Genomic DNA, 24783 nt, shown 5'->3' on the forward strand with positions numbered 1-24783 from the left:
GGCGCGAGTCGCGAGCGCGGGGCCCGAGGGCTGCTTGTCCATTAGGTGAGAGCAGAAAGCCATTTTCATCATGCGGAGCGTAAAGAGAAGCAATCTCGTTGTTGCCTGGCCCGCCGACCATGCCGGGAATTAAGCGGCCGATGGAAACGAACGACCAAACTTATCCACTTGCCTCCAAGCCGGCCGCCCCGCGCCACCAACTTCGCCCTCTCCGCGCCCGGCACGGTCCGGCCAGCCGATGGACTTGTACACGTCCGGTTGGTCGGGGGCCCCGAAGAGGGGCTCCCAAGGGCCCCGGAGGGCAAAGGGAAGGAGAGAGAAAGGGCCCAAAAAAAGGACTTCCATCACACAGGAGATGGCGCTGCAGACGGAGGCGGCCTCTCTATTCACATTCGACACATTCGGATTCGAATTCGTATTCCAATAACGCTTCCAGGCCTTCCAGGGCGCCTCGCCGACGGCCCGCGTCACAAAACGATGCCCGTTGGAGCGCGGCGAGGGCGGCGAGGGCTCCCCCTGTGTTTCCCAGCCGGCTGCAGGGGTAGGCCCCGCCACGGGCCGGGCACCCCCACCCCCTTGCCTCTTTCTCGGCCATCTTTTGGCCGCAAAGCGAACGCCGCCCCTGGGAGTTCGGCAGCTGGTCTTGTGCGACTGGACGCGCGGCGGGCAGCGTGGCGGCCGGGGACCGGACAGGACCAGGGTGGCCTCGGCCATGGCCTCGAGGGTGGCAGCGTCCGCGTCGTCCGCGGCGTCGGGGGAGCGGTTCAAGGTAAACGCACCGCACACACCACGCACGCGGCGCCCGAGCGGACACTGGCGAAAAAAAAGTGCAAAGTCCGCCGCCAAAAAAAAAACTACAGCCGAACAAAAAATAAATCGCTCACCACGGTGTGGTTGTCATGGCCACCTGAAGCCTCTCACATGATCTAGGTAAGGGGGAGGCTTCCTGGGAGCATGTCAACAGGGTAATGAACTCAAAGGCGTAGAGAGAGGGGGAGGAGGCACGACAGGGTATAACAGATGGGCAAATACGGCCGGATCACGCGTTCAAACACGAGGCCCAGGAAAGCAGCCGTCTCATGTTCGGCCTTCGATTTCACAGATTTTGCGTCGTTCCATGCGCTGTGTATACTGGGGACACCGGCGCAAAAACATTCGTCCTCACAAACAAAATAAATAAACAAATACACCCCGGGGCCCTTCCCTTCCCTGCTCCGGGCCCCGCTTACCTAACCCCACTGCCACTGCAGCAGTGGCAGGGTCCCCTTCATCAGCAGGGGGCAGGCCCAGGCAGGCGGCTCAGACGGCTCGGGGTTCCATTGGTTCCGTCCACCCACTGTTAATCAATCTGCGAATCGGAGCGACGACATCAGCAGGACGGGGGAGTATAAAGGCTCCGTTCAGCAAATCCCACCCCGTGGCTCCGTCCGCTGACACAGGGCAGGCAGGGGACGCATTGGCCCGGCCCGGCACGGCACGGCTCGGGTCTGTCAATTAAGGCCGACAGAGTGGCGCCAAAACTTGCAGGAGTAATCAAGTTAAAGCCAACCCCGACACGCTCACGCCGGCAGGTGTGTGTGCCAGTGTGTGTGTGTGTGTGTGGGGGGGGGGGGGGCACGCCAGGCGATGCTGCTATAGTACCACGTGGCTCTCATGTTCGACGCCGGGGCGGGAAAAGACGGGACGGACGGACGGACGACGATCCCCAGCAAGATTTCCGCGTGTCGCACAACGCGGCAATAAGACATTCCAGCCGCGCCGAGCGGCCCCAGCCGAGACCGAGGACCCCTTGGAGGCGGCGCCGGCGTCCGTCTCTCTCGCACCCACGGGGCGTCCCGGCGGAGTGCGAGGGAGACGGCGCGACGGCGCGTGGGGGGCGAATAAGGGGAACGAGACGAGGCATCGCGATGGTGTAAATAATGCAGCCATTAGAGCGCCGCGCCTGGAGGCCGCGCCTGGAGGCTCCATGGAGGCCTGGAACGCTGGAAGGCTGGGAGACGCGCAGCAACGCGCAGCAACGCGCAGCCAGGTAGCCGAGTAATTGGCACGCACTGCCAATTAGAGAGAGAGAGAGACAGGCAGCTTTAGAGAGAAAATGAGAGTGTAACTAGATCAGCGAGGGACCGGCATCGAGGCCCATCGCCGCGGCGCATCGCCGGCCTCCCCGTCGGCCTCCCCAAGCACCCCGGGCCATGGCCGCCACGCTCCCCCAGGGCCGGCGGCCAAATGAACAGGAAGCACCATCAGGAGCCTGCCAATCTCCGCGTACGCAAAGTGATTTGCCGGTACACTGCCAGACCGTTTCGCCAACCTAGCGACAAACCTCGGGAAAAAAGAAAGTTTTTCTGAACTTTGGCGAAGAAAACGCCTTTGCGGTGTGTGCACGTGTAACCACGCGCGTGCATGCACGGGAAGACGCGGCCTGCATCCCCTGGGACGCGCCGACGCGCCGCGCAGAATCCGGTCGCAGGCACAGCAGCGGCCCGAGCAGCGCAAGCACGCCCGGCTTTACTTCCAGTCTGCAAATTCATTTCCGACGAGGCGGGGCGGGGCGGGGGGACGTCTATTCGGGCGCCGAGCGGCCGTGCGGGGCGTGCGGGGTGTGCAAAAGCCCAGTACAGTACCACGTAGTACCGCCACGCCGCGACATTAAATATATGGGGCAGAGAGGGCCCGCAGCTCGCGGCCATCCGCACAGCACGCGCCTCGCCTCCGGCCCTCCGCGTCTCGAGGACCATCCCTCCCCTCGGCCGCACACACACTCGGTATGCAAATGGCCGTCGTGGATGGCCCCGCTGTCCTTCGCGAGGGGCGGGGTGGGGCGGGGCGGCGCAACTTGAAATCTAACCCAGTTCCGCGACCCTCCAGCCCACAGGTCGACGACCAGCCATCCCTCTGCCGGAGCAGCGCGCGGCGGCTTGCTTCAACGACATCATCCCGCTTTATTTCCATTCCAACTTTCCCCCCGCTGTTTTCGCCTTGACCGACCTCCCGGCCGAGGGACTAGGGGCGATTATGAATAGCCATCCAGAAGATTTTAATGTTTTAATGCGAAACCGCGACGCCGACCCGGACGGCCGGACGGGGCGGGGGAGGAGGGGGCCTCCACCGCCACCAGCAGGACGACGACGACGACGAGCAGCCAAGTTTCGAGATGACAAACAGACCGCCCAAGCGGCGCTGTCCTCTCGAGCCCTTCAGTGTATTGTCTGCCCCGCGCTCATCCCTGGCAGCCAAGTCGCCCCAAGTATAGTTGTGCCAACTGCGGGGGAGGGGAGCGAGCACATGCAGCGAGGGGCGCGCCGGCACAACACGGCGATGGCCCCCTCGCCGTCAGAGGAGGCCGTCGAGGCCGTGGCACAATTGAGCAGCGGCGCGTCCAAGACACGGCGACAAGGCGAGTGGGAACCAACACGCGCACGCCCCGCGCACGCACGCACAATTATTCTGTGGCGGAAAGGCCTTAACAGTCTACGAATTTCATTTTTAAAGTGTGCTTAAGTTAATTTCTCATTTTCTGCCGCGTGGGAAACTAGTTGACTTGCAGCGCAGGGCGCGTTCTGCAGGAACGGCGAAACAGTATGTAAACTCGTCGGGGCGGCGCGGGGTCGCAGCTGGCGCCCGGGTCCGGCATGGACTAGATATTTATCACGCCACTTTATAATAGTTAGCCTCTTTAATTAGCAACTTGCGCGCCGTTCATCTCCACGCAGTCGTCCCTGCAGCAGGCTGCAGGCGCAGTCCGTCTCCCTCGCACCGGTGGCGCCCCTGCCGGCCGAGCCGCGAGTGCGAGAGAGACGGAGCGGACAAAGTTCGGAAGCGACACGCGCAGCGCCCCGGAAAACCACGTGGGTGCTCGGCCACGCGCGTCGCCGACGGCGTCCTGGAGCCGCTCGCGCGCTCGCGCCCAAGCGGGCGAAGCAGGGCCCCAGCTGCTACCGGCGGCGCAAACTCGCAGTAACAAATGCTAAGACAAGCGTAAGCCTCTTACGAGTCGGCGGGACGCCGAGCGAGACGCGGTGCCGATAACTTGCTCGTGCCGTGCATCGCGTCGCCCCGCGTCGTCCCGCGTCCCGCACGTCGTCATGAAATTTATGCCTCGGCCGTGTGCTGCGCGGCGCGGTGCAGCGGCGGTAATCAGCTTTTACATGAGATATGCATGTCCCCCTGTCGAAAGGGGACGAGCCGAGCCGAGCCGAGCCGAGCAGTGCCGAGCCGAGTCGAAAGCAAGTAGTGAGTGCAAGACTCATTGCTAATGCACGCGTAGTCGCCTTGCCCACGGGCCAAAGTGCGCGCGCTTTCCGCGGGAAAGCGGCAAACGGCGTTTGCGTTTTCCCCGGTTTTTCCTTTCGCTGCACATCAAAAGCGGCCGAATAAACTCATCCCCGACGAACCGCACCGACGCTGCTGCTGGAAACTCGGCGGAAAGAGCCGAGGCGGTAGCAAAAAATAAAATAAAACGGGATAAAATGGAATAACGTGTGGCTTGCGAGCTTGCGGCCCTGCGCCTCGCCACGCTGCACTGCACCGGTATGATTGAGGCGTCTGGCGCTGCCATGGCGGGCGCTGCACTGCGGGCCGCAGGCTGGAGGCGGCTGGAGGCGGCTGGAGGCGGCTGGAGGCGGCTGGAGGCGGCTGGAGGCGGCTGGAGGCGGCTGGAGGCGGCTGGAGGCGGCTGGAGGCGGCTGGAGGCGGCTGGAGGCGGCTGGAGGCCGCAGCCCCGCCCGCAGCACCCTACCTAGCCCACCGCGCCCACCGCCTCCGCTCCGATAGCCTACGAGGGGGGAAGAAAAAGAGCAAGAAGCCGAAGAAAGGAAATCACATTCGGAGCCCCACTCGCCCCCCGTTCGCCCCGCTAGCGCACTGCTAGCGCATGGGCGGCCTGGCGGCATTGGCCTGGCCGCGCTTTGGCGGCTCTGTGGACCGTGACTAACGACGAATAGCTTGTCGGCCGTGCGGGCCTTTTCAGCGTGCGCCGCACGGCACCTAAATCTTTCCCAGTCTGTCTGTCTGCCTGCCCGTCCGTCCGTCCGCGAGGTCCACTCCACAACGTCAACGCGCTGTGACAACGTTACGGGGACCGTTACCCGAATCTACGATCCCCATCCCCATATTTCGGCACCGCGCTGTTAGCGGCGGCCACGGCAGGTACACTGCAAGGACGCGACGGCGCGGGTCAGCGAGGCGGAATGAAGAGCGAATTTGCCCAGTCGCAAAAAAATGAAAAGCAGCTAGCGTCGAGTCAGCAAAGCAAGTGGCTTGTCTCGGCCTCCGTCTCGGCCTCCGTCTTGGCCAGGTGCGCGAACGAAAACACGAACGCAGCACTGCGTGGCACTGCACTGCAAACGCCGTCAACTGCACCGCGCCCGCGCCACGCGGCAAGAGGCACGCACTCCACGAGGCCAATGGAAGCACGCCAGGCGACGCCGGGACGTCGTCCCCGTCCGGCTGACGGACTCCGAAAAGGGTCGCCGCCGCGGCACTCGAGGACGCCGTCGTCCACCCTCGGCCACCCCCAAGGCCCAGGGCCGCCTAAGGCCGCCCCTCGACCCTTTAAAGCGTTTTAATTAGCCGGATAGAAACGCGCCGTAGTTGTATTGGGCCCCGGGAGGCGGGGCGGGGCGGGGCCCACGTCCTCCAGCATGCATGCAGCCAACATCAAAGGCCGCTATAAAGCGCAGCCATATTTTCGCATTTCACGCCGCGCACCCCGCCGCCGCCCCTCCGGCAACACCAGCAGCACCAACCCACCTCCAGGGGCAGATAGAGGAAAAAATATATAAAATAGAGCAACTTTGTACTAGCACGATTAAACGCGAAACCACCATCACTGCAACCAAAGAAGGAAACTACAAAACGCACGCACGCACACACACTCGCACAGCGTCGTGCATGGCGTCCTGGAAAGTCGATATTGCAACCTGCTTTTTGCTTTGTTGTGTTTTTATCAGGAACTGAAAGCCGTTGTTTGAGCTGCGACACTTTGGTGCGCCGCGGTGGCTGGGAACGTGCGAAGGGCGGCACTTTATTTATCCTATGGCTCTGGCTTCGCGGCTTCGCGGAACGATCGCACACGCCGTTTCATCGCTCTGTCTCTCTCGCTCCGGAGGGAGGGGGAGAGAGAGGGAGAGAGTGCTGGCCTGCCGCCTTCCAGCGCGGTGATTCAGAGTGAATCACTCGCCGGCTTTACCTTGAACCTGGCGACGTCGGCCAGCCGGCCGGCCGAGCTGGCGGCGCGGCGAGGCGGTGGGGAGCGACCAGCCGGCCAGTCAGCCAGCCAGCCAGCCAGCCAGCCAGCCAGCCAGCCCGCGCCACTCACCGGCCGTCGCGTCGTCGTCCCGGACGTGGTCTTTCTTTCTTCTTTTCTTTGCTGCAGGTGTGACTCGCCTATCAAGCCACGTCGTCGTCGACGCCGCCGTCGCGAGAGCAGCGACGCGGCGGAGACGAGAACAACGTCCACGGCGTGCGTCTCGCGTCCGCCGCGCCACGCCTCGCCGTGCATCCCATTTTCCGGCGTGCCAGTCGGCGTGGCGCGTAGCGCGGACCACCTGACAAAACACACACACACACACGCGCGCGCGCACACACACACACACACACACACACACACACACGCAAGCACGCACACACCGCCCCCTATATTTACTCCCATTGTTAGAGCGCTCGAGCTAGAAAAAGCCGGGCTAGCACCTCCACGTCGTCGCGGCTCACGCCTCGCGCAGGAAAGCAGTGTTATTCCCTTCTCTCCGATCGACGGCGACGTGCCGTCCTCCACACGCCCCCATTCCACCCCCGCCCCCGGTTCCTCGAGTCCCAGTGCACTTCAAAGCCGTCTCGTTCCTCTACGCTCGGTGACGCTCCCGAGGCGATGACGCACGCCGCACCGTGTTGTTCGCCGGCCCCCACGTCCGCACCGTCGGCCAGGCCGGCCGCCAGTCTTTCTCGGACGTCGGCGTCATGGCCGTGGAGAACGGCGTCTCGGCCGCGGCGTGCACCACGGCTAGGCAGGCTAGGCGCCGACGAGGCGCTGCGCTGCGGCGGGGAGCGGCGCGGCTCGCCACGGCCCGGCAGTGTTGAGTAACTCCGTGTGATGGGCGTCCAGGTGCAGGCGCGCGGCGGGGCGGGGCGGAGCGGGCGGGGCACCAAGAATGCACCCTGCTCCACGACGAGCGGTGCGGCCAGGCCGCAGCCGCAGCCAGATAAGCCGTGGGCGGACGGCATACGGCGCCGACCGGAGTCACCAATCAGGCAGCCGCAAGAGCGCAACGACCCAGCAGACTCTCTCTCTCTCTGAGTGCGAGAGAGACGCAGCGGTGACCACACTGTTCGTCATGAGCGACAAGCTGGAGGCTGGAGCGCCTGGCGGGTAGGCACGACGAGCACACCCGTGTCGCGCGGGACTGCCTACCTGGCACGGGGCTCGGCTCGGCTCGGAGTGAACCTGATGGACACACCCGCCGCGCGCGTGCAGTGTATCGCCAGCGCCGAGCTCGACCCGACACCACCTTGGTAACCCAACGCAGCCGCAGACACAGCCACAGCCACTCGGTGCATTACGGGAAAGCGACCGCCAGAGTGCGCGCGCACCGGGCCGGTGGAGTGGCAGGCCTGACGGCGAGCCTGACGGGGACACAATGAGCCTGGACAGAATGGAGCGTGGCGGGGCGTGGCGAGGCGCGGCCTAGCGGGGCACCGTCACCGCCAAGGCCTGTGCCCTTCCGCACTGCGCTCATTGGCTGGCAAGGATACGGCCAACTGCGCGTCCACCGTCCAGCGGACACCTCGGCTGGCCTTACAGTGTGGTGCCGCCACCACCTGGAGGAGGCACCCACCCCACCGCGTACGTACCCGCTAAACAGGCAGCCAGCACCGCGCACGCCGCCACGCCGCGCACGCCAACAGGCGGAAACGGACAAAGCACATAGTCGATGCTAACTACTCTCCTCGCCGCCCGGGCTGCGCGGCCGGGGTTTTAACTGTCCCTCGTTTCGTGCCCCGGCCCCACTAAAACGCGGACGGCGCGGACGGCGTCGTGAACGAGAACCCCGTCGCGGTGCCGCGCCGCCAGCCCGCCAGCCCGCCCTTGGTGCGGTCCGGCGAGGCTCAGGAAGGGTCACTGCCAAAGCCAAGGACGCACTTCCCAACACCCCGCAGCGCCGCCGCCGGCCAGATACGCCACGCCGCTACGCCCGTGGCAGCGGGCTCGGCTCGGCTCGGCTCGGCTCGGCTCGGCTCGGCTCGGCTCGGCTCGGCTCGGCTAGGCCCCTCCGCACGGCCCGGCTGGACTCGGCTCGACAACGCGGTCCACTTACGGCACCGGAACCATCTTGTTCGTGTGCCGCTTTGTTCGGCCACAAACAGGGACGGGCGGACGGGCGGACGGACGGACGGGCGGACGGACACACACGCGCCGCGGGGGTGGACGCGGAAGAGGAGGACGTCGTTGGGGCTCTCTTTGCCGGCCTTGTTGCCCTGCTGGGCCGCGCGCCGCGACCTTGCCCTGGGTCACTCGCGGACCCTCGCCATGCTCCGCGCCTGGCACGGCCAGGGCCCCGACGACCGCCGCGCCGACCGCCGCGCCCCGCGGCCACTACACTGGCCGACCATGTCCCTTGTAAGGACGCCGACATCGACTGCGCCGCGCACCACGGCGGCTACCCTTGCCATTTCGAACGCGCCTCTCGCTGTCGTTCGTTTCCAGTGGGACACTGCACTGCAACACCCGCCGCGGCCCCGCGGCGAGTCCGACCGTCCCACCGAACCCTTCGCCGTCGTGCTGGCCATGCCGGCCTCGCCGGCCTTGCTCAGACGCGGCCTCGCCGTACAGCGAACGTTAGAACTGTTAGCGCCGGCCGCCCCGCGCCTGGGAGCGCGATTCTCAGAGTGAGACAGCGCCAACAGGGTACTCCGCGAACGGGGGGAGGGAGGGGGAAAGAAAATGCAGGGGGCCACAAGTTTCGCTTAACATATGCATGAACTCCAGTGAGCTAGTTACGGGCTACGCCGGGCTGCGCTAGCCTGCGGGCTGCCTGCAGCCCCCCCTCCGAAGGTACTGGTACAACTTGAGGGTGTGCGTGCGTTGGTGTGAGTAGTACGTGTGTGTGCGTGCATGAGTGTGTGAGTGCGTCGTGTCCTGCTGCTGCTGCTGGAGAGGACATCTTTTATTCATCCCCGCGGGATTTACACTATTTACAGGCAGCCAAGGACTCCGATGACTGACTATCCGCAGGAGGCGACACGGCACCGCAAGCGCCGTGAGGGCCGGGGCGAGGTGTGCGTGCCGGGCCCCCCGTCATTTCCAAGTCTTCCAAACAAAGTTTTTCCTTGAGGACAGGCAAGGCAGCATGCATGCGACGACGGCCTGGCGCGCGGCAGGGCGGCAGGGCGGTGCCCAGATAAGGACAGACCTCGGCCCATCGCACACCCATTTCCCTGATAACGACTGGATACAATATCGAGTGTATAAAAACAAACAGATAGGCAGTCAACTTCGTCACGCATACCATGAACCGGCACAAAACGTACACGCAAAAAAAATTATTAATTGAAACTCTGTTAGAGTTTTTTTTTTTTTGGCTCGACAAAGATGAAATAAAAGGGTGGACTGGTTCAATAACAGTGCCCGTTGGGCCGTCACGACGGAGCCCACATAAATGCGCGTGTTACCAGCGTTGCGTGTGCGCGGCGGGGCGGGGCGGGGCGGGGCGGGGCGGGGCGGGGCGGGGCGGAGCGGGGCGGGGCGGGGTGACACACGAAGGACATCTCGCCCGCGGGGCACTACTCCACACTCTGCATGCGATCCGACCCTCCGCCACCAAAGCACACAGACACTTAATTCACGGCGGGGGATTAAAACCCCACTTCACGTCATCGGGCAGCATAACAATGCACCAGCAGCAGGCAGCCCGCATGCGAGGCGTATTGGGTGCTGCGGCTAGGCGCGCAGAGCCCGCCGGCACCGAGCAGTGCGTGAGGCTGGAGGGGGCGCGCCCGGGCACGCCACTGTACGCACGGAGCCAACGCCGCGGCATCGGCCTGACGACGGCCTGCCCTGACGGCCTGACACAGTTCCAGTCCCGCCGCGTGGGCGCGTCCTGGCCGACGCCCCGCTCGGACAGGATTCGCCCCGCAAAGCAAAAGTGGCAGCTCTGGCGGCGACCGTCGGAACTACGTCGCCAGCTCCCTGGGCCGGGTTTTCTGGACAATGACGTCACGGGCCAGGCACGTGTCTGTGCCGCTACCTGGGCTACCTCACGGCCTCCACCACCACGGCTCATCGCCCCCACCACCACGGCTTGTCCCCCTACCACCCGGGTTTGTCGAAAAACCCGTCTCACAGCCGCGACTGTGGTGCCATCTCTCGGTTGCTTTGCGGGGCGAATACGGCGTTACATCACCACGACGACCGCCCTCGCGGCGCGCTGCCCTAGCCTAGGGTTGCCACCCGGCGGCAGTGACCGCATGCATGCCCCAGAGAGGGTTGCCACCCGGCGGCGGCGGAAGTCGCGGTGCATCCGCGGCAACCAGTCCAAACATTTCCAATCAGAAAGAAAAACACGAGGCGCCCGAAGTTGGAGGCGGGGCGGAACGCTTCAATATTCAGGAAAAGCGGCAGCGGCTCCCGAAAGGGGAGGGGGGGGAGGGGGGGGTGAAATCTCGTCAGGAATGAACGAGATAGCAGCTCCACACGCCAAGCGGCGCCGAGCCGCGCCGAGCCGCGCGCCCAGCGCCCGATAATGCGTCCGATACATCCCGTCCCCGGGGAGCGCTGTGCTGTCTTGTCTTCCTTCCCAGGGTCCTCCAACCCGGACGCCGCCGACGCCGCCGACACCGCCACCAGGCCCGACTCGCCTGCCCGTAAAAAGGCAACGAGGAGAGCGACTTTCGTTTCATCGAGCGGATTCCGACTCATTTCTTTCTCCCAATCACGCCTGGCTCGTCCGCGTCGTCGGGCGGATAGAGAGGCGGTCGCCAGCAGTCCAGCGAGTCGTTCTGTCTCTCTCGCACCCTTACGGACTGTCCCGTGAGTGCGACAGAGACAGCGACGAAACGACCATCACTTGGCGGGCTGGGCACCGCGCTTCCACGACGCCTCCAGAGCGAGAGGTGGGCCGGCCGCCGTCAGCTCGGCTCGGCTCGGACGTGCCAAGTTTGTTCCGAAGCCGAAAGCGAGTTGGCTGCCCCGCCGGCCCCGCCAGTAAAGCCACTGCTAAATGCCTTCCGCAGCGGCAAGCCCTGCAGGCCGCGCGGCCGCGCAGGCCCACCAACTCGCCCTCATTGGGGTTTAATGTGTGGAGGGGCACTACACTGTGGGCGGGGCGGGTGGCCTGGACCAGCACTGCATGCGTGGCCCACTGGCCGCACCACCCACTAGAGTCGAGCGAAAGCCGATGAGCGGTGCGGAGAAAGAAAAGTGGTAGCAACTCCAGACATAACGGTGACAAAATCATCGAGTTTAACCATTGCGGCCAAAGTTGGTAATCAGTGACAGGCGGGGCGGGGCGGGGCGTGGCGGGGCGGGGCGGGGCGGGGTGTGGCGGGGCGGGGCGGGGCCCGAGGCCCCCTTCTGTGCCGACGCTCGCTTGCTTGGCCAATTCGCAGACAGCTTATTGAATTGGCAGCAAAGTCGGATGACGCTAATGCGATATGAATTCGGCCCGTGCGTCCCCCCGAGGCGGGCCGGCAGACTGGTTCCGAGAGTCGTCGTCGTCGCCCTGTCTCCCTCGCACTCATGGGGCGTGCCGTGTAGGTGCGAGAGAGACAGAGCGACTCTCGGTACCCAGGCCCGTGCGTCCGTCCGTAATGGAAGCATGCTGCAGCCCCGCTGGAGCGTCGCTGGAGCGGCGCCGCGTAATCCGGCAGCACGTGCTCCAGATAATAACCACGCTAATTACCTGTACAGGCGCAGCCGAAAGCACACTGGCAAATCTCGCGAGGACGCGTCCCAGTGGTATACAATCATTTTCCAAAACAAGCAAACAATTCCATTCTTATTTTTCGAAAGCTTGGTATGCTCCATCCTCTCCTGCGGCACGGATCTAGGTCCAGGCCTTGCCGACGTTGCACCACGCCACCGTTCGCGGCTCTTTCTTGATAGCGGGTGACGCCCTGCGCCTAACCCACTTTGCGAGTTTATCGGTACTTACATAATCTGCCGAAGCTGTGACTCAGGCGCTTCTTGAGCTTCTGCACGCGGCTCAGCGCGCCGCCCTTCTTCTCGCGCATCGGCACTCCTGCAAAAGGAAGGCGAGGATCAGTTACAGTGTGGCGTCATCGTCCCGGCAGTCCAGGACCTGAGGGCGGCCGCACAGTGGGCCGGCCCGGGCCGGGCCAAAGTGGCCCGCGAAGCACACCTGGCAAGGCGGCGCACCGCGGCGTACCCAAGCCTTTGTAATGCCGGGCCGTCCGGGCCGCCCGGGCCGCGGGGCAGTGACCGTGTGGCCGTTGGCTTTTGGCTCGGCTTAGTTCGCGCTCCGACCACTGGCTCTCCGCCTGGCCGCTGCTTTGCTGTTGGCTTTGCCGCGCCGTGTGCTCTCGGGCCTGCTGCGGTTTCAGTCAAGGATGAAAAGCCACTGTCTGGGCCGCGCCGCCGTGTGGGCAGCAGCCTAGAGAACACGTCTGTCACGGTGACGCGGTGACACCGTTAGCGACGTTATTGGTGTATTTGCGGAGCCAGGCGGGGCGCGCGTCCCCCACGCCCGCTCGCTCCCCGCGTTGCGTCACACACCAGGACAAGAAGTACACAACTCCTCCTCTCCGCGCGCCGGCGCTGCGAATCGAGATAAACTCCCCCACAACAGGACGGGGGAGCGAAGGAAAGTCAACGCACGACAGGAGTCGGTCAAAAGTCGTGGAGGTACACTGGTGGCGGGGCTCGCCTCACACGTGCAGCGCGACGCAAAGCCAGTCCGCCACTAGAAAACTAGGAAAGTAGTGGAAGCGCTCTCGGTGCCGCGACGCGCATCCTTGGAACTCGCTGGACGCGCTGGACAAGGTCGAGGCAACTTCAACTTTCAGCCGAGCGGAGCGCGCGAGTGAGTGCGCAGCCTGCAGCTCACTGATTCCGCGAGAGCCGTTTTCGTCGCTCCGTCTCTCTCGCACCGACACGCGACGCCGCACGAGAGTGAGAGAGACGGAGCGACGAATGGAAGACTCTCGGAATCAGTCTGCAGATTATGATTCGTCCGTCCGCCGGCAGTCGACCGGCCGCGGCGGCAGCGACGGCAGCGCACTGGGCCGTGACAGGGAGCTGCAGGCCTGCAGGCCGCCACACTGCAACAAGCCCAAGACGCTCTTGGCAGTGTGGGGCCGGCACTCTGTTGGCTTTGCCTTCCGTGACAACGGAGCCGCGCGAGGCCCCGCCCCGCCCCGCGCCCTGGCAGAGGCAGACCTCGTAAACCAATAATCGGCCGACCTTGCGACGCGACCACGGGCACCACGGGCCGCGCAACGAAAAAAAAAACGAACGCCAAAAAACAAGCGTCTTCCCGAACGCAATCAGTGGGCCAAATTTCCTGTTGGTTAGCTGCTGCCGGCAGGCAAGGGCACGAGCGAGGCGGAGCGGCAGAATGGATCCCCTCATAAAAGCAGAGCGAGTTAGAGATTCATCTCCAAAGTGTGCTGACTGCTGACGGTGCACCGGCGGCTAGCTGCCTGTCTGCCTGTCTGCCCGTTGCCGCGGCCTGGGCCAGCCCGTTAGGGCCGGCCACTCCAGCAGTACGGTTCGGCGCGAGGCCGGCCTACACTAGCCCACACTAGCCGCACCGAGCACACAGGCGCCGACAGAGTGCATATCAACTTGTCTGGCAACACCGTCCAGCCGGAGCCGCGCTAGCCGCGCCGGGGTCCTCTCGCGTCCCTCTCCCTGCGCGAGGCTAGATACGGCCCGTATGCCACAATGCCACTAATTAAACGCTTTCACTATGTAGGCCATGCAGGCCACGGCCGAGGCCGGCGCAGCGAGGAGGCGGGGCACCCGCCGGGCTGAGCTACCAGAGCTGGCGGAGCGCACAGAGATATTGAGACAATTTCCGCGCGCAGCCACCGCAGCGCCCCCTGGAGCGTGAAGCCGGCGCGCCACGCGGCAACGCGGAGAGCAATCCATTGGTGGGGTCACACGTTCGGTTCGAGTCCCACTTAGCGACTCTGGAGCTCAAAACGCGTCTAGAGTTTTGGCCGCCTCCTCCGGTCTTCTGGCCCACTGTGCGCCTGAAAAGGCTCGGCGAGAGGGCGAGGGAGGAGGGCGGCATGTCCCGGTGGCGTGCCGTACATGGCCGCGCTGGCCGAGGCGCTGGCCGAGGCGCTGGCCCGGTGCCGCCACGAGGAGGTGCGCGGCGTGCGCGCCGAGCCTCCGAGACGTGCAGCCACCAGCCACTGCCACACTGCCAGCCTGCAGCGGCGTGCAGCCCGGGGCACTTTCTTCCCATCAGCTGGCCGACCGACTGAAGGACGGACGGGCCGACGGAGAGAACGAGACCGCAACGCCGTTTGCGGGTGGGACGCGCGACGGCGTCACCGAGACGGCCGACACCTTCACGGAACGAAAACGCTCCCCGTAGGGCCACAAAGGCACGCGTCAGCAGACTGATTCCACGACCCGTTTTCGTCGCTCTGTCTCCCTCGCTCCAGTACGGAACGTCCCCCGAGCGCGAGAGAGACAGAGCGACGAAAACGGCTCTCAGTCTGCAGGTCAAGATAATGGCGACTGACGTCATCCTCCGGGAAAGGCATGTCTTTCCTTCGTTCGTCCCGACGATTACATTCCTAGATGGCGCTGCTGCTGCTGACGCAGTCCTGTATCGGGGCGGGTGGGCCGGGACACACCCGCGTGGAGGGCTTCAGGCTTCAGACCTCCCAGCCGGACGGACGGACAGCCGAGCCCGCATCGCGTTCGGTGTTCGGTGATCGAACGCTCCCCGTAATGACCAATCGGGGCAGGGCCTGGAGACCGGAGACGCCGCGGCCCCGGCTCGGCTCCGACGCGCTGGCTCGGCTGGCTCGCTCGGCCCCCGCTCGGCTCGGATCGTCGCGGCCGCATCGGGTCCAGGCCGGCGTCGTACCGGCCGAGGCGGGCCGAGGCAGGACGAGGCAAGGAGGCCACTTTATCATCTCGGACACTAATTTGGAAAAGCGAATTGCAGCCCTCGTGGGATGGCGGCACGGCGGCACGGCGCGGAGGGTCCCAGCGCAAAGCCCCCTTCTCCCGCAGTGACAGTATCTCAGGGCCCCGCCCGTCCAGCCCGTCCTGGACTTCCTTATTTTGGCCCAGAGGAATCACTCGGCCCGAGCGGCGGAGCGGCCGAGCGGTCCGAGCCCCGCAGTAAAGCAGTCCAGTTGCCAGCGGTTCCCAGCGCGCGGCTCCCAAACTCCCGGCGAAATACTCCCCGCCCGCTCTAAATATAAACTGCTGCGGGGCGGCGCGGCACGGCGTGGCGCCCCGGCGCAGTGACCTATAGACCGCCTCGCGGCGCTCCGTCTCCCGAAGCACTCCACTGCCGGGGGACAGCGGTTCGCGCCCGGCCCGGGCCGCTTCAGTTAAAAATGGGTCCCGCAGACGACCAGACGGCGCCGCCGACACGCAATGCTTGGGACCAGACCGATGGGGACCCACCGGGACCCACCGGGACCCACCCAAAAGCAACAAGCGTGGCCTACTTGTCTCCAGTCAATGGCGGCGGGCTGACCGACGCGGGGGCGTGGCGGCGCGTTGCACGACACACGGACACAATCTAACGCACACAATCTCTCTCTCACACACACGCGCGCAGCTGGCACGCGCGACGCGCCCACACCGCCGCGCGCTGCGCCCGGCCGCGCGAGACAGTGCTCGCCTTACCGCCTTGCTCTCGCTCGGTCTTGTGTAACGACCTAACGATCCCATCCGTCGCGCACCCCGTCGCGGATCTCTCTTTCCGCGGTTCGAACACTCGATCAAAAAGCCGGTCTCTCCTTTTTTTCCGCGTTGCCTGCCCTGGCTGCCCCGGCTGCAGCTGCGGTGCACCTGCGGCGAGGCCAGGATGCCGCGCCGTGAGATATGCAGCCATGCAGCTGGGAGATGAAAGTGCACGCTGCGGCGCGGTGCAGTCGGCACGATGCAGTGGAGCCGCTCTCTCCGTCTCTGTCGCACTCACGGCGCGTCGCGGACGAGTGCGAGAGAGACAGAACGCCAGCCCTTCGGAATTCCCGCCGCTGGACCACACAGTCTGCCTCGCTGCGGTGGTTCACCTGCCGTCTAATAAGCAAGGGGCGATCGGACAGGCGGACGCGCGGAATGCAGACAGGCAGACAGACAGACGGGCGGGCAGGCGGGCACACGAACGGACTATGTCATCCAATCAATCAGTGGAAGTGAGGCTCCTAATTGGACCGATTTCGCCTTACCAGTCACGTCGTGCCCAGCCGAGCCGAGCCGAGCCAGGCCACGGAGGTGGATGCGAGATTGGGGGTTACTGAAGCAGACCCGGCGTACAAAAGCACCAGGCGGAGCTCGGCTGCGCGGCGCCGCAAACCACAACAACGCGGCGTACGGCATCGCGACGGGCGGGCAAGACGACGAGGAACAGGAAGGAGCGGAGAGGATGACGCTGTCTGTCTCTGTCCCTCTTAGCCGCCACTCACAGAGGCTCACAGTCGCGCGTATCGCAGTGCCGCCCAAAACCAGATCGCTGCGGCTAGGCCGGCTAGGTGCGCGGTTGAGTCTGTCTAGCGGCGGCGCGCGGTGGTTGCAAAGGCTGGCGGCACTTAGGCTAGGAGGACGCCAGACGGCGGCCGGGGCTGGCAGACAGGCAGACAGGCAGGCAGGCAAGCTGGCAGCCTTGGCCCGTCTGCAGCGATCCCGATATCGGCCTGCCTGTTGTCACATTGTGGCAGTCCCGGCGCGCCTCGGGCGAGGACGAGGCAGAGTGGAGCACTTTTTCCGGCATTTATCTCGTCCTAGTCGCGCCCTGCCGCGAGGCTCCAGCTGCTCCAGCACTCCATCGGTGCGGCCTGCCTCCACGCGTTGTTGTCCAGCGCCACTCCAGGCACCGCGCAGCCCGACAGGCCGACAGGCCGACAGCCCGACAGGCCGACAGCCCGACAGCGGGACAGCTGTCCCGGCACGCGGCGCGGCGCGGGGATGGTTGTTGCGCCAGGTCCCAAACTTGGCTAAATGGCAGCGCTTTAGGGGATTACGGGCAGCTTAGCGTGGACGAGGCAAAGGGTCCGAGAGTGTTATCTGTGTGTGTGGTGGTGACTTCAACGGATGCCATAAAAGCAGCCCGCGCTCCTCACCGAGACCTCTCTGCCGCTGACGCCCTCCTGGCGCGGACCAAGCCGAGCCGAGCCGAGCCGAGCCGAGCCGGACTGGTGGCCGCGCGCCTCGCCACGCCCACCGAGCGTAAGCGGCTCATTCGCTGCTATTCAATTCAAGGCTCGGCGTGATGGCCTATGCGAAGCGCGAGGCACCGCGGCAGCGAAGGGAGCAGGCCGTGGCGCAACGGCGACTCCCTGCTTGCCAGTCCGCGACTCCGCGAGGGCACGGCAGGTGTCCCCAATGGGAGGCATCGACCACACGGCAGGGTAAGCCCAACCCTCGAACCCGACTCGCGAGGGAGAGAAAATACTCGCACAATGAACAGTGCACACACCGCGGAGATAGGAATCGGCCGCAACAGGCAGGCAACCAGCTGGAGACCACTATGTGGCTGGGGCGAGCGCGGCGCCACGGCCGCTACAGTCCCGGGGCCATATGCTTTGCCGGCGTGCCGCGGCGTGCCCGCTGGAATCTCCTTCTGGAGTCGCTGCCCGCCGCGGCCGCCTCCAGTCCTGGCGTCCTGGAGTCCTGGAGGGAGGAGGCAAAGGCTGGCGAGCCTGGCGAGCCTGATGCCGAGGCACGGACCGGCCCAGCTGGAGGCAAGGACAATCACCTCCCGGCTCGCGAGGCGCCGCGCCACGCCACGCCACGCCACGCCGCGCGCAGCACGGTAGCCTGGTCAGGTTACACCGCAAACGCAAGAAGACGCTTCCCCACCGCCTCACTCACACACTCACACACACATAGACAGGGGCGGCGTGGGACCTCTTCATTTGCACACTGGTGGCGGTGTCGCTGACACGGCAAAAAAACAACAACAAAAACAGCAAGCGACTCGGCGGAACGGAAGCCCTTATCAGAGCGTCCGGTGACTTCCAGTGTGGCGGGCGGGTCGCGGCGCCGACGCCAACCTGATGCGCGGATGTCACTCGGGGGCCGCGCGACCTCGCCGAGGCCTCGTTCCAGCTCAACGAATCCGAAACGCAGCACACCAGCGCCGCCAGCGCAGCGAGCAAAGCGAAGAGCTACTGCTGCAATAGGACACGTCCCATGCGCCGCACGCACATGCACACACACACACACACACACGCACACACACACACACACACAGCACATGCAGCGCGGCGCAGCGTGCGTCACATACACACACAGTTCCGCCCTCCCCCCACATTCCCATTTGTCTGGCGAGAAACTCGCATCACCGCCACCGCGCGTCGTCCTGGCCTCCGCCAAGCACACCGCCATGCACACCGCCATGCACACCGCCAAGCACACCGCCACCGCGACCGTGTTGCACAGCACGAGCCTGCCAGTTGGGGCGCTGATTTAACTGCAGCCGCCCACACGGCCTAGCCGGCCTATGCAGGCAGGACTCTCTTCGCGACCGGTCTGTCCGCCTGACGCCTGCCTGTCTGTCTGTCTGTTTGCCCGCCAGTCTGTGTGCGCTGCTACGCTGCTAAACTCGGCGCGTAATTGTGTTTCCCATGCAGCGCGTCATTAACGCCTCGTGACGTCACCGTCTGAGGTTTTACAGCGGCGCCGCGCCGCGCCGCACGCAACAGGACACGTCACGCCGCTACCCGCCCAAACACCGCTCTTAACGCGCTTGGCGCGGGTCTGGCGACGTGACCGCGCCAGAGGTTCAGCTCGCTCGCACTCACGGGGCGTCCCGTGGCGGCGCGAGAGAGACAGAACGGCGGAGCGCTGTTCGGACTGCGTCTGCAGCTGCAGGCAGTCGGTCGGCCCCGGGCACTGAAGGCACGACCGAAGGCACGACCGAAGGCACGACCGAAGGCACGACCGAAGGCACGACCGAAGGCACGACCGAAGGCACGACCGAAGGCACGACCGAAGACACGACCGAAGGCACGACCGAAGGCACGACCGAAGGCACGACCGAAGGCACGACCGAAGGCACGACCGAAGACACGACCGAAGGCACGACCGAAGGCACGACCGAAGGCACGACCGAAGGCACGACCGAAGGCACGACCGAAGGCACGACCGAAGGCACGACACAACCAACAGCTGGCGGCGCGCGGCGAGGCACAACCGTCGAGTGCTATTTGTCGATGCGAGTGGAGGAGCCGAGCCGCCGGGTGCAGCAGCACGGCCACGCTGCACTCGCCGTCTCTCTCGCACTCGCATGGACCGCGTCGCCGCGTCGCAGCCCGTGCACGGGTGCGAGCGAGACAGAGCGACGAAAGCGCAGTGGTTCGGAGCGAGTGCATCACGTGGGCCGCGGCGGCCGTTATAACATTACCGGCCCACGTATACAGTGTACGCAAGGTGAAGCACCTTCACTTTTGTGCAGCCTGGCGCAGCCACACCGGGAGGGAGGGAGCATGGCCGCCACAGGGACAAACAACGTTTGAAAAAAATAAAAATTATTCTTTTTCAAAAGTAGAAAAAGTGAGAAAATAATAATTGAAGGAACGTGGTAAGCCGAGACAGCTCGGAGGGACAGGTTTCTGCGGCACAGATTCCAGAAGACCACAACGTTGTTTGTTTTTGTTCGGTTTGTTTTCGCGGGAAAGGAACTTCCTTTTTCCGTCAACATTTTGGGCGTTTCAGCGCGATGCACCCAGGACGCACGGGGTCGCCCACGCCGCCACGCCGCACGGCAGGGAGACCGCGCCTCACCTCCACGCCGCCGCCGCTGCACAGAGAGTTTAGTGTACCCAGTCGGACAGGTAAATAAACACAGCCGCACCGCGCTGCGCTCGCCGTGGTGGGTTCAAAGACCCGGCCGCCGGGATGTGCCTCGATCACGCACACACGACTAATAGACCAAGTTCCACTTGGCGGTCTCTCCCTCTCTCTCTCTCTCTCTCTCTCTCTCTCTCTCTCTCTCTCTCTCTCTCTCTCTCTCTCTCTCTCTCTCTCCCAGCAGAGACATTCGCGCGCCGTAAAGGACAACGCTAAACACGGCGACGTCGGCCGTGCCACTAAGAAGCTCGTTAACTCGGCCTAATCCTCCACTACTCCTTCTGGTTAAATATTGATGAAGTGGGCCTGTATTAATTCCCGCGGGGCGGGAGCGAGAGAGAGGGAGAGGAAGAGAGAGAGAGAGAGAGAGAGAGAGAGAGAGAGAGAGAGAGAGAGAGAGAGAGAGAGAGAGAGAGAGAGAGAGAGAGAGAGAGAGAGAGAGAGAGAGAGAGAGAGAGAGAGAGAGAAGGGAGCCACCGCCGCCCCACATCCCCGAGGCGACCGAACACAGAGAGATTCGCCCCTTCCAAGGCCGCGATTCGGCGTGAGAAGTTCACGCCGGAGAAGAAGAAGAATAAGAAGAGGGAGGAGGAGGAGGAGAAAGAGGGAGGAAGAACGAGAAGGGGGCCAAAGCAGTGCGGGATAAGTTTCAAATAAGGAGATGTGAGCAGACGGAGGGAAACTGCGTTCAAGGGCTGCGGCGGCGGCCCCTGCCCTGCCTTCGCCCTGCAGTACTGTACTGCACACTGTAAGCCCATGCCTCGCGAGAGACGAACCTGCCCCAGCTTTTTGCTGCGCTGCCACACTGTAATGGTCCTCTCTCCGTTCCCGCGGCGCCCCGGCCCGGCGCTGTGGTGGGCCTTGCCGCCGTGCCACGCCGTGCCCCCAGAGGACCCGATCCAGTTCGTTCGGCTTCAAGCCGGCAGTCAGACGCGGCCGGGCCTAGAGCCGGGCCCAGCCCAGCCGAACCAGATCGATTGGAAACACCAGCAGAATGTGCAAGGCAGACTCCACGGCAACGCGTGTCCGTGTGTCCAATGCGTCCTTGGACAGGACAGGGACACCAGTGTGGCGGTCGTGGAGGCGGCCGACGACGCCGTCCTCGCTTATCGTCCAGGGGGCGCGGCGCGGCGGCCAATGCGCTCCGGCTGGAATCCCGCTGATAACAGCACATGGCTGCCGCCAGGCCGCCAGACCGCCGCCATTCCAGAGACACCCTGCCACAAATCCGGGCCCGAAAGGCTGCGCCCGCCGCGTCGGGACGTAGCAGCAATAGCAAGCGGGCCGCCCCGCCCCGCCCCGCCTTTCATTAGGCCCCATTACCTTTGCGGGACCGCCGCCCCGGCCGCCCCGCTCAAAGGGGAGGTGCGCGACAAAGCATTCACACTTCTGGCTCCAAAGTAGTCTGCACTGAATTACGGCGACACTCTCGCCTGCCTTTAGGACTCCAGTGTTTTGTTTGCTGTTGTCGTCGCGATGAGGCTTTGGAATGTATGACTCGGAGAGGGTGGTCATTTTCTCTTTCCCACACATTCACACACTCATACGCTCACACTCACTCACACACACACACACACACACACACACACACACACACAGCTGAGAGGCAATTCCGGTCAATGACAACCTGGCCGTCGGTCCGCCGCGTCCCGCCGTTCCCATGGCATGCGTCATGCCCGTCTAATTGGCGCTGTCGCGTCACTTTCCAGTGGAGCGATGCTTCGGCAAGGACGTCCCGGAAGTGACACACGCCGCGACACACTATTCTCTCATTATGATGATTATTTTCCTTTTCCAAAGCGCTTCCTGCTACGCCGTGCTACGCCCACCGCGGCGCTGCTCCTCGCGCGGCTCTTGGCCAGGGAAGGCCGGGTTAAACTAGCGTGCGCCTAGGCCGGCCTGGGCGCGGCTAGGGGCGATCGTCACTTTGGGGCTTCCCTGTGGGCACACTCGTCTCACCGCCCCGTCACTCACTCCGCAGTCACTTCCTCGTCACTCCGCCGCCTCACAGTGTGCCGGGGACTCACCGTGGGAGAGCGCTCCGGTTCCCTGGAAGAGACTCAGCGTGCCTGCGTGCGCCAGGATTGGGCCTGGCCGCCCTGCGCGAGGCAAGGCAATCACTTGAATCACACTGGCACCACCACACTGGACTTGCCGTCACTCCATCTCCCCGCACGCACACACACACACACACACACACACACAGCACTCGCGCGCGAACACAAGACAGCGCAGCTGGGCGCAGCGCGGCACAGGCAGCACGGTGGGGCGATGCGGACGCAACGCCGGTCCGAGCCGTACTGACTCACACAGTGGGGCGGCGAGCGGCGCGGCGGAGCGGGGTCCCCGGCCCGTCCCGCTCGCGCCGCGTAGGCCCGTGCTGCCGCGGCCCGGCTCGGCTCCGCCCCTCCGCCTCGGCTGAGCCCCGCTCGGCTCGACTCGGCTCGACTCGGCTCGACCCACGGGCCGCGGAGGCGTCAGCAACACGGGTATCACTTGATCCGGCCGCTGGTGACACAATAGTTGGGCACGATCGAGGAACGAACGACGACCAGGGCTTCGATCGGAGGACTTATCTCCAGCGGCGCCAACACGGCACGCTCGGCGTGCTCCAGGGGGCACGATTCCAGCGGCGGCCTCCAGCGGCCCCACCTCGCAGACGCAGGTCAACAGCGTCCACTAGGCCGGGGCCTGATCCCCCATAGTAATTAGTCCAGCACTGTTTGACCACTGGCGACCACACACAGACACACACAGCGCCGAAGCGAAGGCAGAGCCAACATAGGGACAGACAGCCGGATTGATACAGAGGTGACAGCACGCTCGAGGGCGCTAAGCCGGCAGGCCAGCGCCTAGGTGTCCAGAGCGGCCCACTTGTGCCCCATGGCCACCACCGCCTGCATACGCCACGCCGCCCCATGCAGCCCATGCTGGCTGTGCTGGCGGCGCCGTGGCTTCGGTCGGCTCTAAACACGTTTCATAATTTAAGTGGAGCGCGCTCTTCCCTCTCGCTCGCCCCGCCCGCCCCGCCTGCCCTGCCCTAGGGCGGGGTCGCGCTGCGAGAGAGAGGGAGAGAGAGAGGGAGAGAGAGAGGGAGAGAGAGAGGGAGCGAGTGCACCGCACTGAAAAGGGAAGCGCCACAGCCTGGCGCCACCGGAACTCCGGGGTCTAGAGGCGCCACCAGCGAGTTCCATTCAGGTAAAAAAGGGAGGCTCAGACGACGCGCGTCACGGGGTACGTCGTATTTCCAGAGATTTTCCCACGAAAAGGCAGGCGAAAATTTTCAGGTAAAGGAAGTAGCTCCATGCTTCTAAAAATAAACTTAGCAAAAGCCATGAACAGGCACGAAAACACTACAACAGAGAAAAACATCAAAACCTTAAAAATCGAAAAGGAACAAAACAGGAAATGGAGGCGAGGCGGGCGTTTGGGTCGCAAAATCATCTCTGCCTCGGCGTTTCGCTTGGAGATGCACGGCGCAAGACGGACGAATAGGAGCAGGCGGGGCGGGGCGAGGCGGGGCGGGGCGGGGCGGGGCGAGGCGGGGCGGGGCGAGGCGGGGCGGGGCGGGGCGGGGCGAGGCGAGTCTAAAGAAACGAACAGCACGGCCAAACCAAGCCGAACGAAGTGCACGGCGTGGGCGGTGGGTCCACTCCGTGCCACTCCGTGCCGCATTGATGGGAGGGAAGCGGAGGGAATCAGGGCTGCTGTTGCTGGTGGGGGCGCGGAGGGGCGCGGCAGGGCAGGGAGGCTAGCAGCCGATTGCTGCAGCAAGAAAAGAATTAATAAAGACTTTGGCAGCGGAAGCGCGGCCAGGAGGGTCAAGTAGGGGAGCAGCGCCCGCAGCGAGGCAAATCGGCCGCCGACGTTTTGGGCTTCCCCCGTCCCCCGACTAGCTTCCACCTCGGGCAGCGAGTCTAGCGAGTCGCAGGGCAGTCCTGGGGCCGCTGAAGGGCTGAAGGGCCCCGAGCAGCTCGACCTGCTCGAGCAGCGCCTCGACGACTTAATAACTTCTTCTCGGCCTTCTCCGCCGTCGCGGCGAACTTTATTTTATCCTCCCGGACTGCACAGAAGGAACTCCAGCTGCAGCCGGCTCACTGCTTGTTTTCGCCGTGCCATTTTTCTCCACTCGGTCCATCCGACTGTCTGTCTGTCTGTCTGTCTGTCCGTTTGCCCCTCAGCCACGCACACGCCCCAGGTAGGGCTTCCTGGGGCCCACGCGGCCCCACGGCCCTCTAGATAGCACGCAACGCCACGCCATACGCATAGTAATTGGCTCAGGCGGGCACGACGCGACCCTGGCAAGGCAATAGCGCGCATATTTCGTCCAAGAATGCGGCGAAGCGGCCCGCCTTATGAAACATCGCCCCCCCCCTCCGCCCCGCTTCGCGCTCCGCGTTCGACAAGCTTCTCTCCGCCCCCTCCGCGAGGTCGTCCAACTTGCCGCGACAACAACAGCGAAGACAGAAATACGCCGCAAACCTGGGCTGGATTCGCCAGTGTAGGGGCGGCGCGACTTCGGTGAGGCCGCGTGCGCTGCTTCCAAACGCCGCCACACTGCAAACTGCGTCGTCAGGCGGCAAGGCTGCGGGGGTAAGCGCCGCGACTGCGACACTTTATGCAGCGCGCCGCCAAACAGCAGGCTGTCTCTCTCGCTCTCCAGTGGCGGCCCCGTACGAGTGCGAGAGAGACAGGGCGACCAGCAAGCAGCGGCAGCCGTCATCGCGGCCCCGCATGGCGGTGCAGTGCGGCACACGCCATTGTCTATTTTCAGAGGCGGC

General features: G+C 64.5%; 1 protein-coding gene across 2 annotated transcripts in view; it reads right to left on the bottom strand.

Moving 5' to 3' along the window:
- Positions 1–24783, bottom strand: part of LOC117644128 (cyclin-dependent kinase 14) — a 70023-nt gene that overhangs the window by 29252 nt on the left and 15988 nt on the right. Inside the window, exons 1-2 of one of the 2 annotated variants that reach the window (XM_034383377.1) lie at positions 22030–22301; positions 12147–12233 (exon numbers count right to left, since the gene is read on the bottom strand). In XM_034383377.1, the coding sequence (XP_034239268.1) occupies positions 12147–12225 (79 nt within the window). In that variant the 5' untranslated portion in view covers positions 12226–12233; positions 22030–22301. Of the gene's footprint in view, positions 1–12146; positions 12234–22029; positions 22302–24783 lie in introns of those variants that run through there. The other variant, XM_034383369.1, reaches the window with a different exon arrangement.

This window comes from Thrips palmi, unplaced genomic scaffold, assembly GCF_012932325.1.
Source record: "Thrips palmi isolate BJ-2018 unplaced genomic scaffold, TpBJ-2018v1 HiC_scaffold_1, whole genome shotgun sequence".
Lineage (NCBI taxonomy): Eukaryota > Metazoa > Arthropoda > Insecta > Thysanoptera > Thripidae > Thrips > Thrips palmi.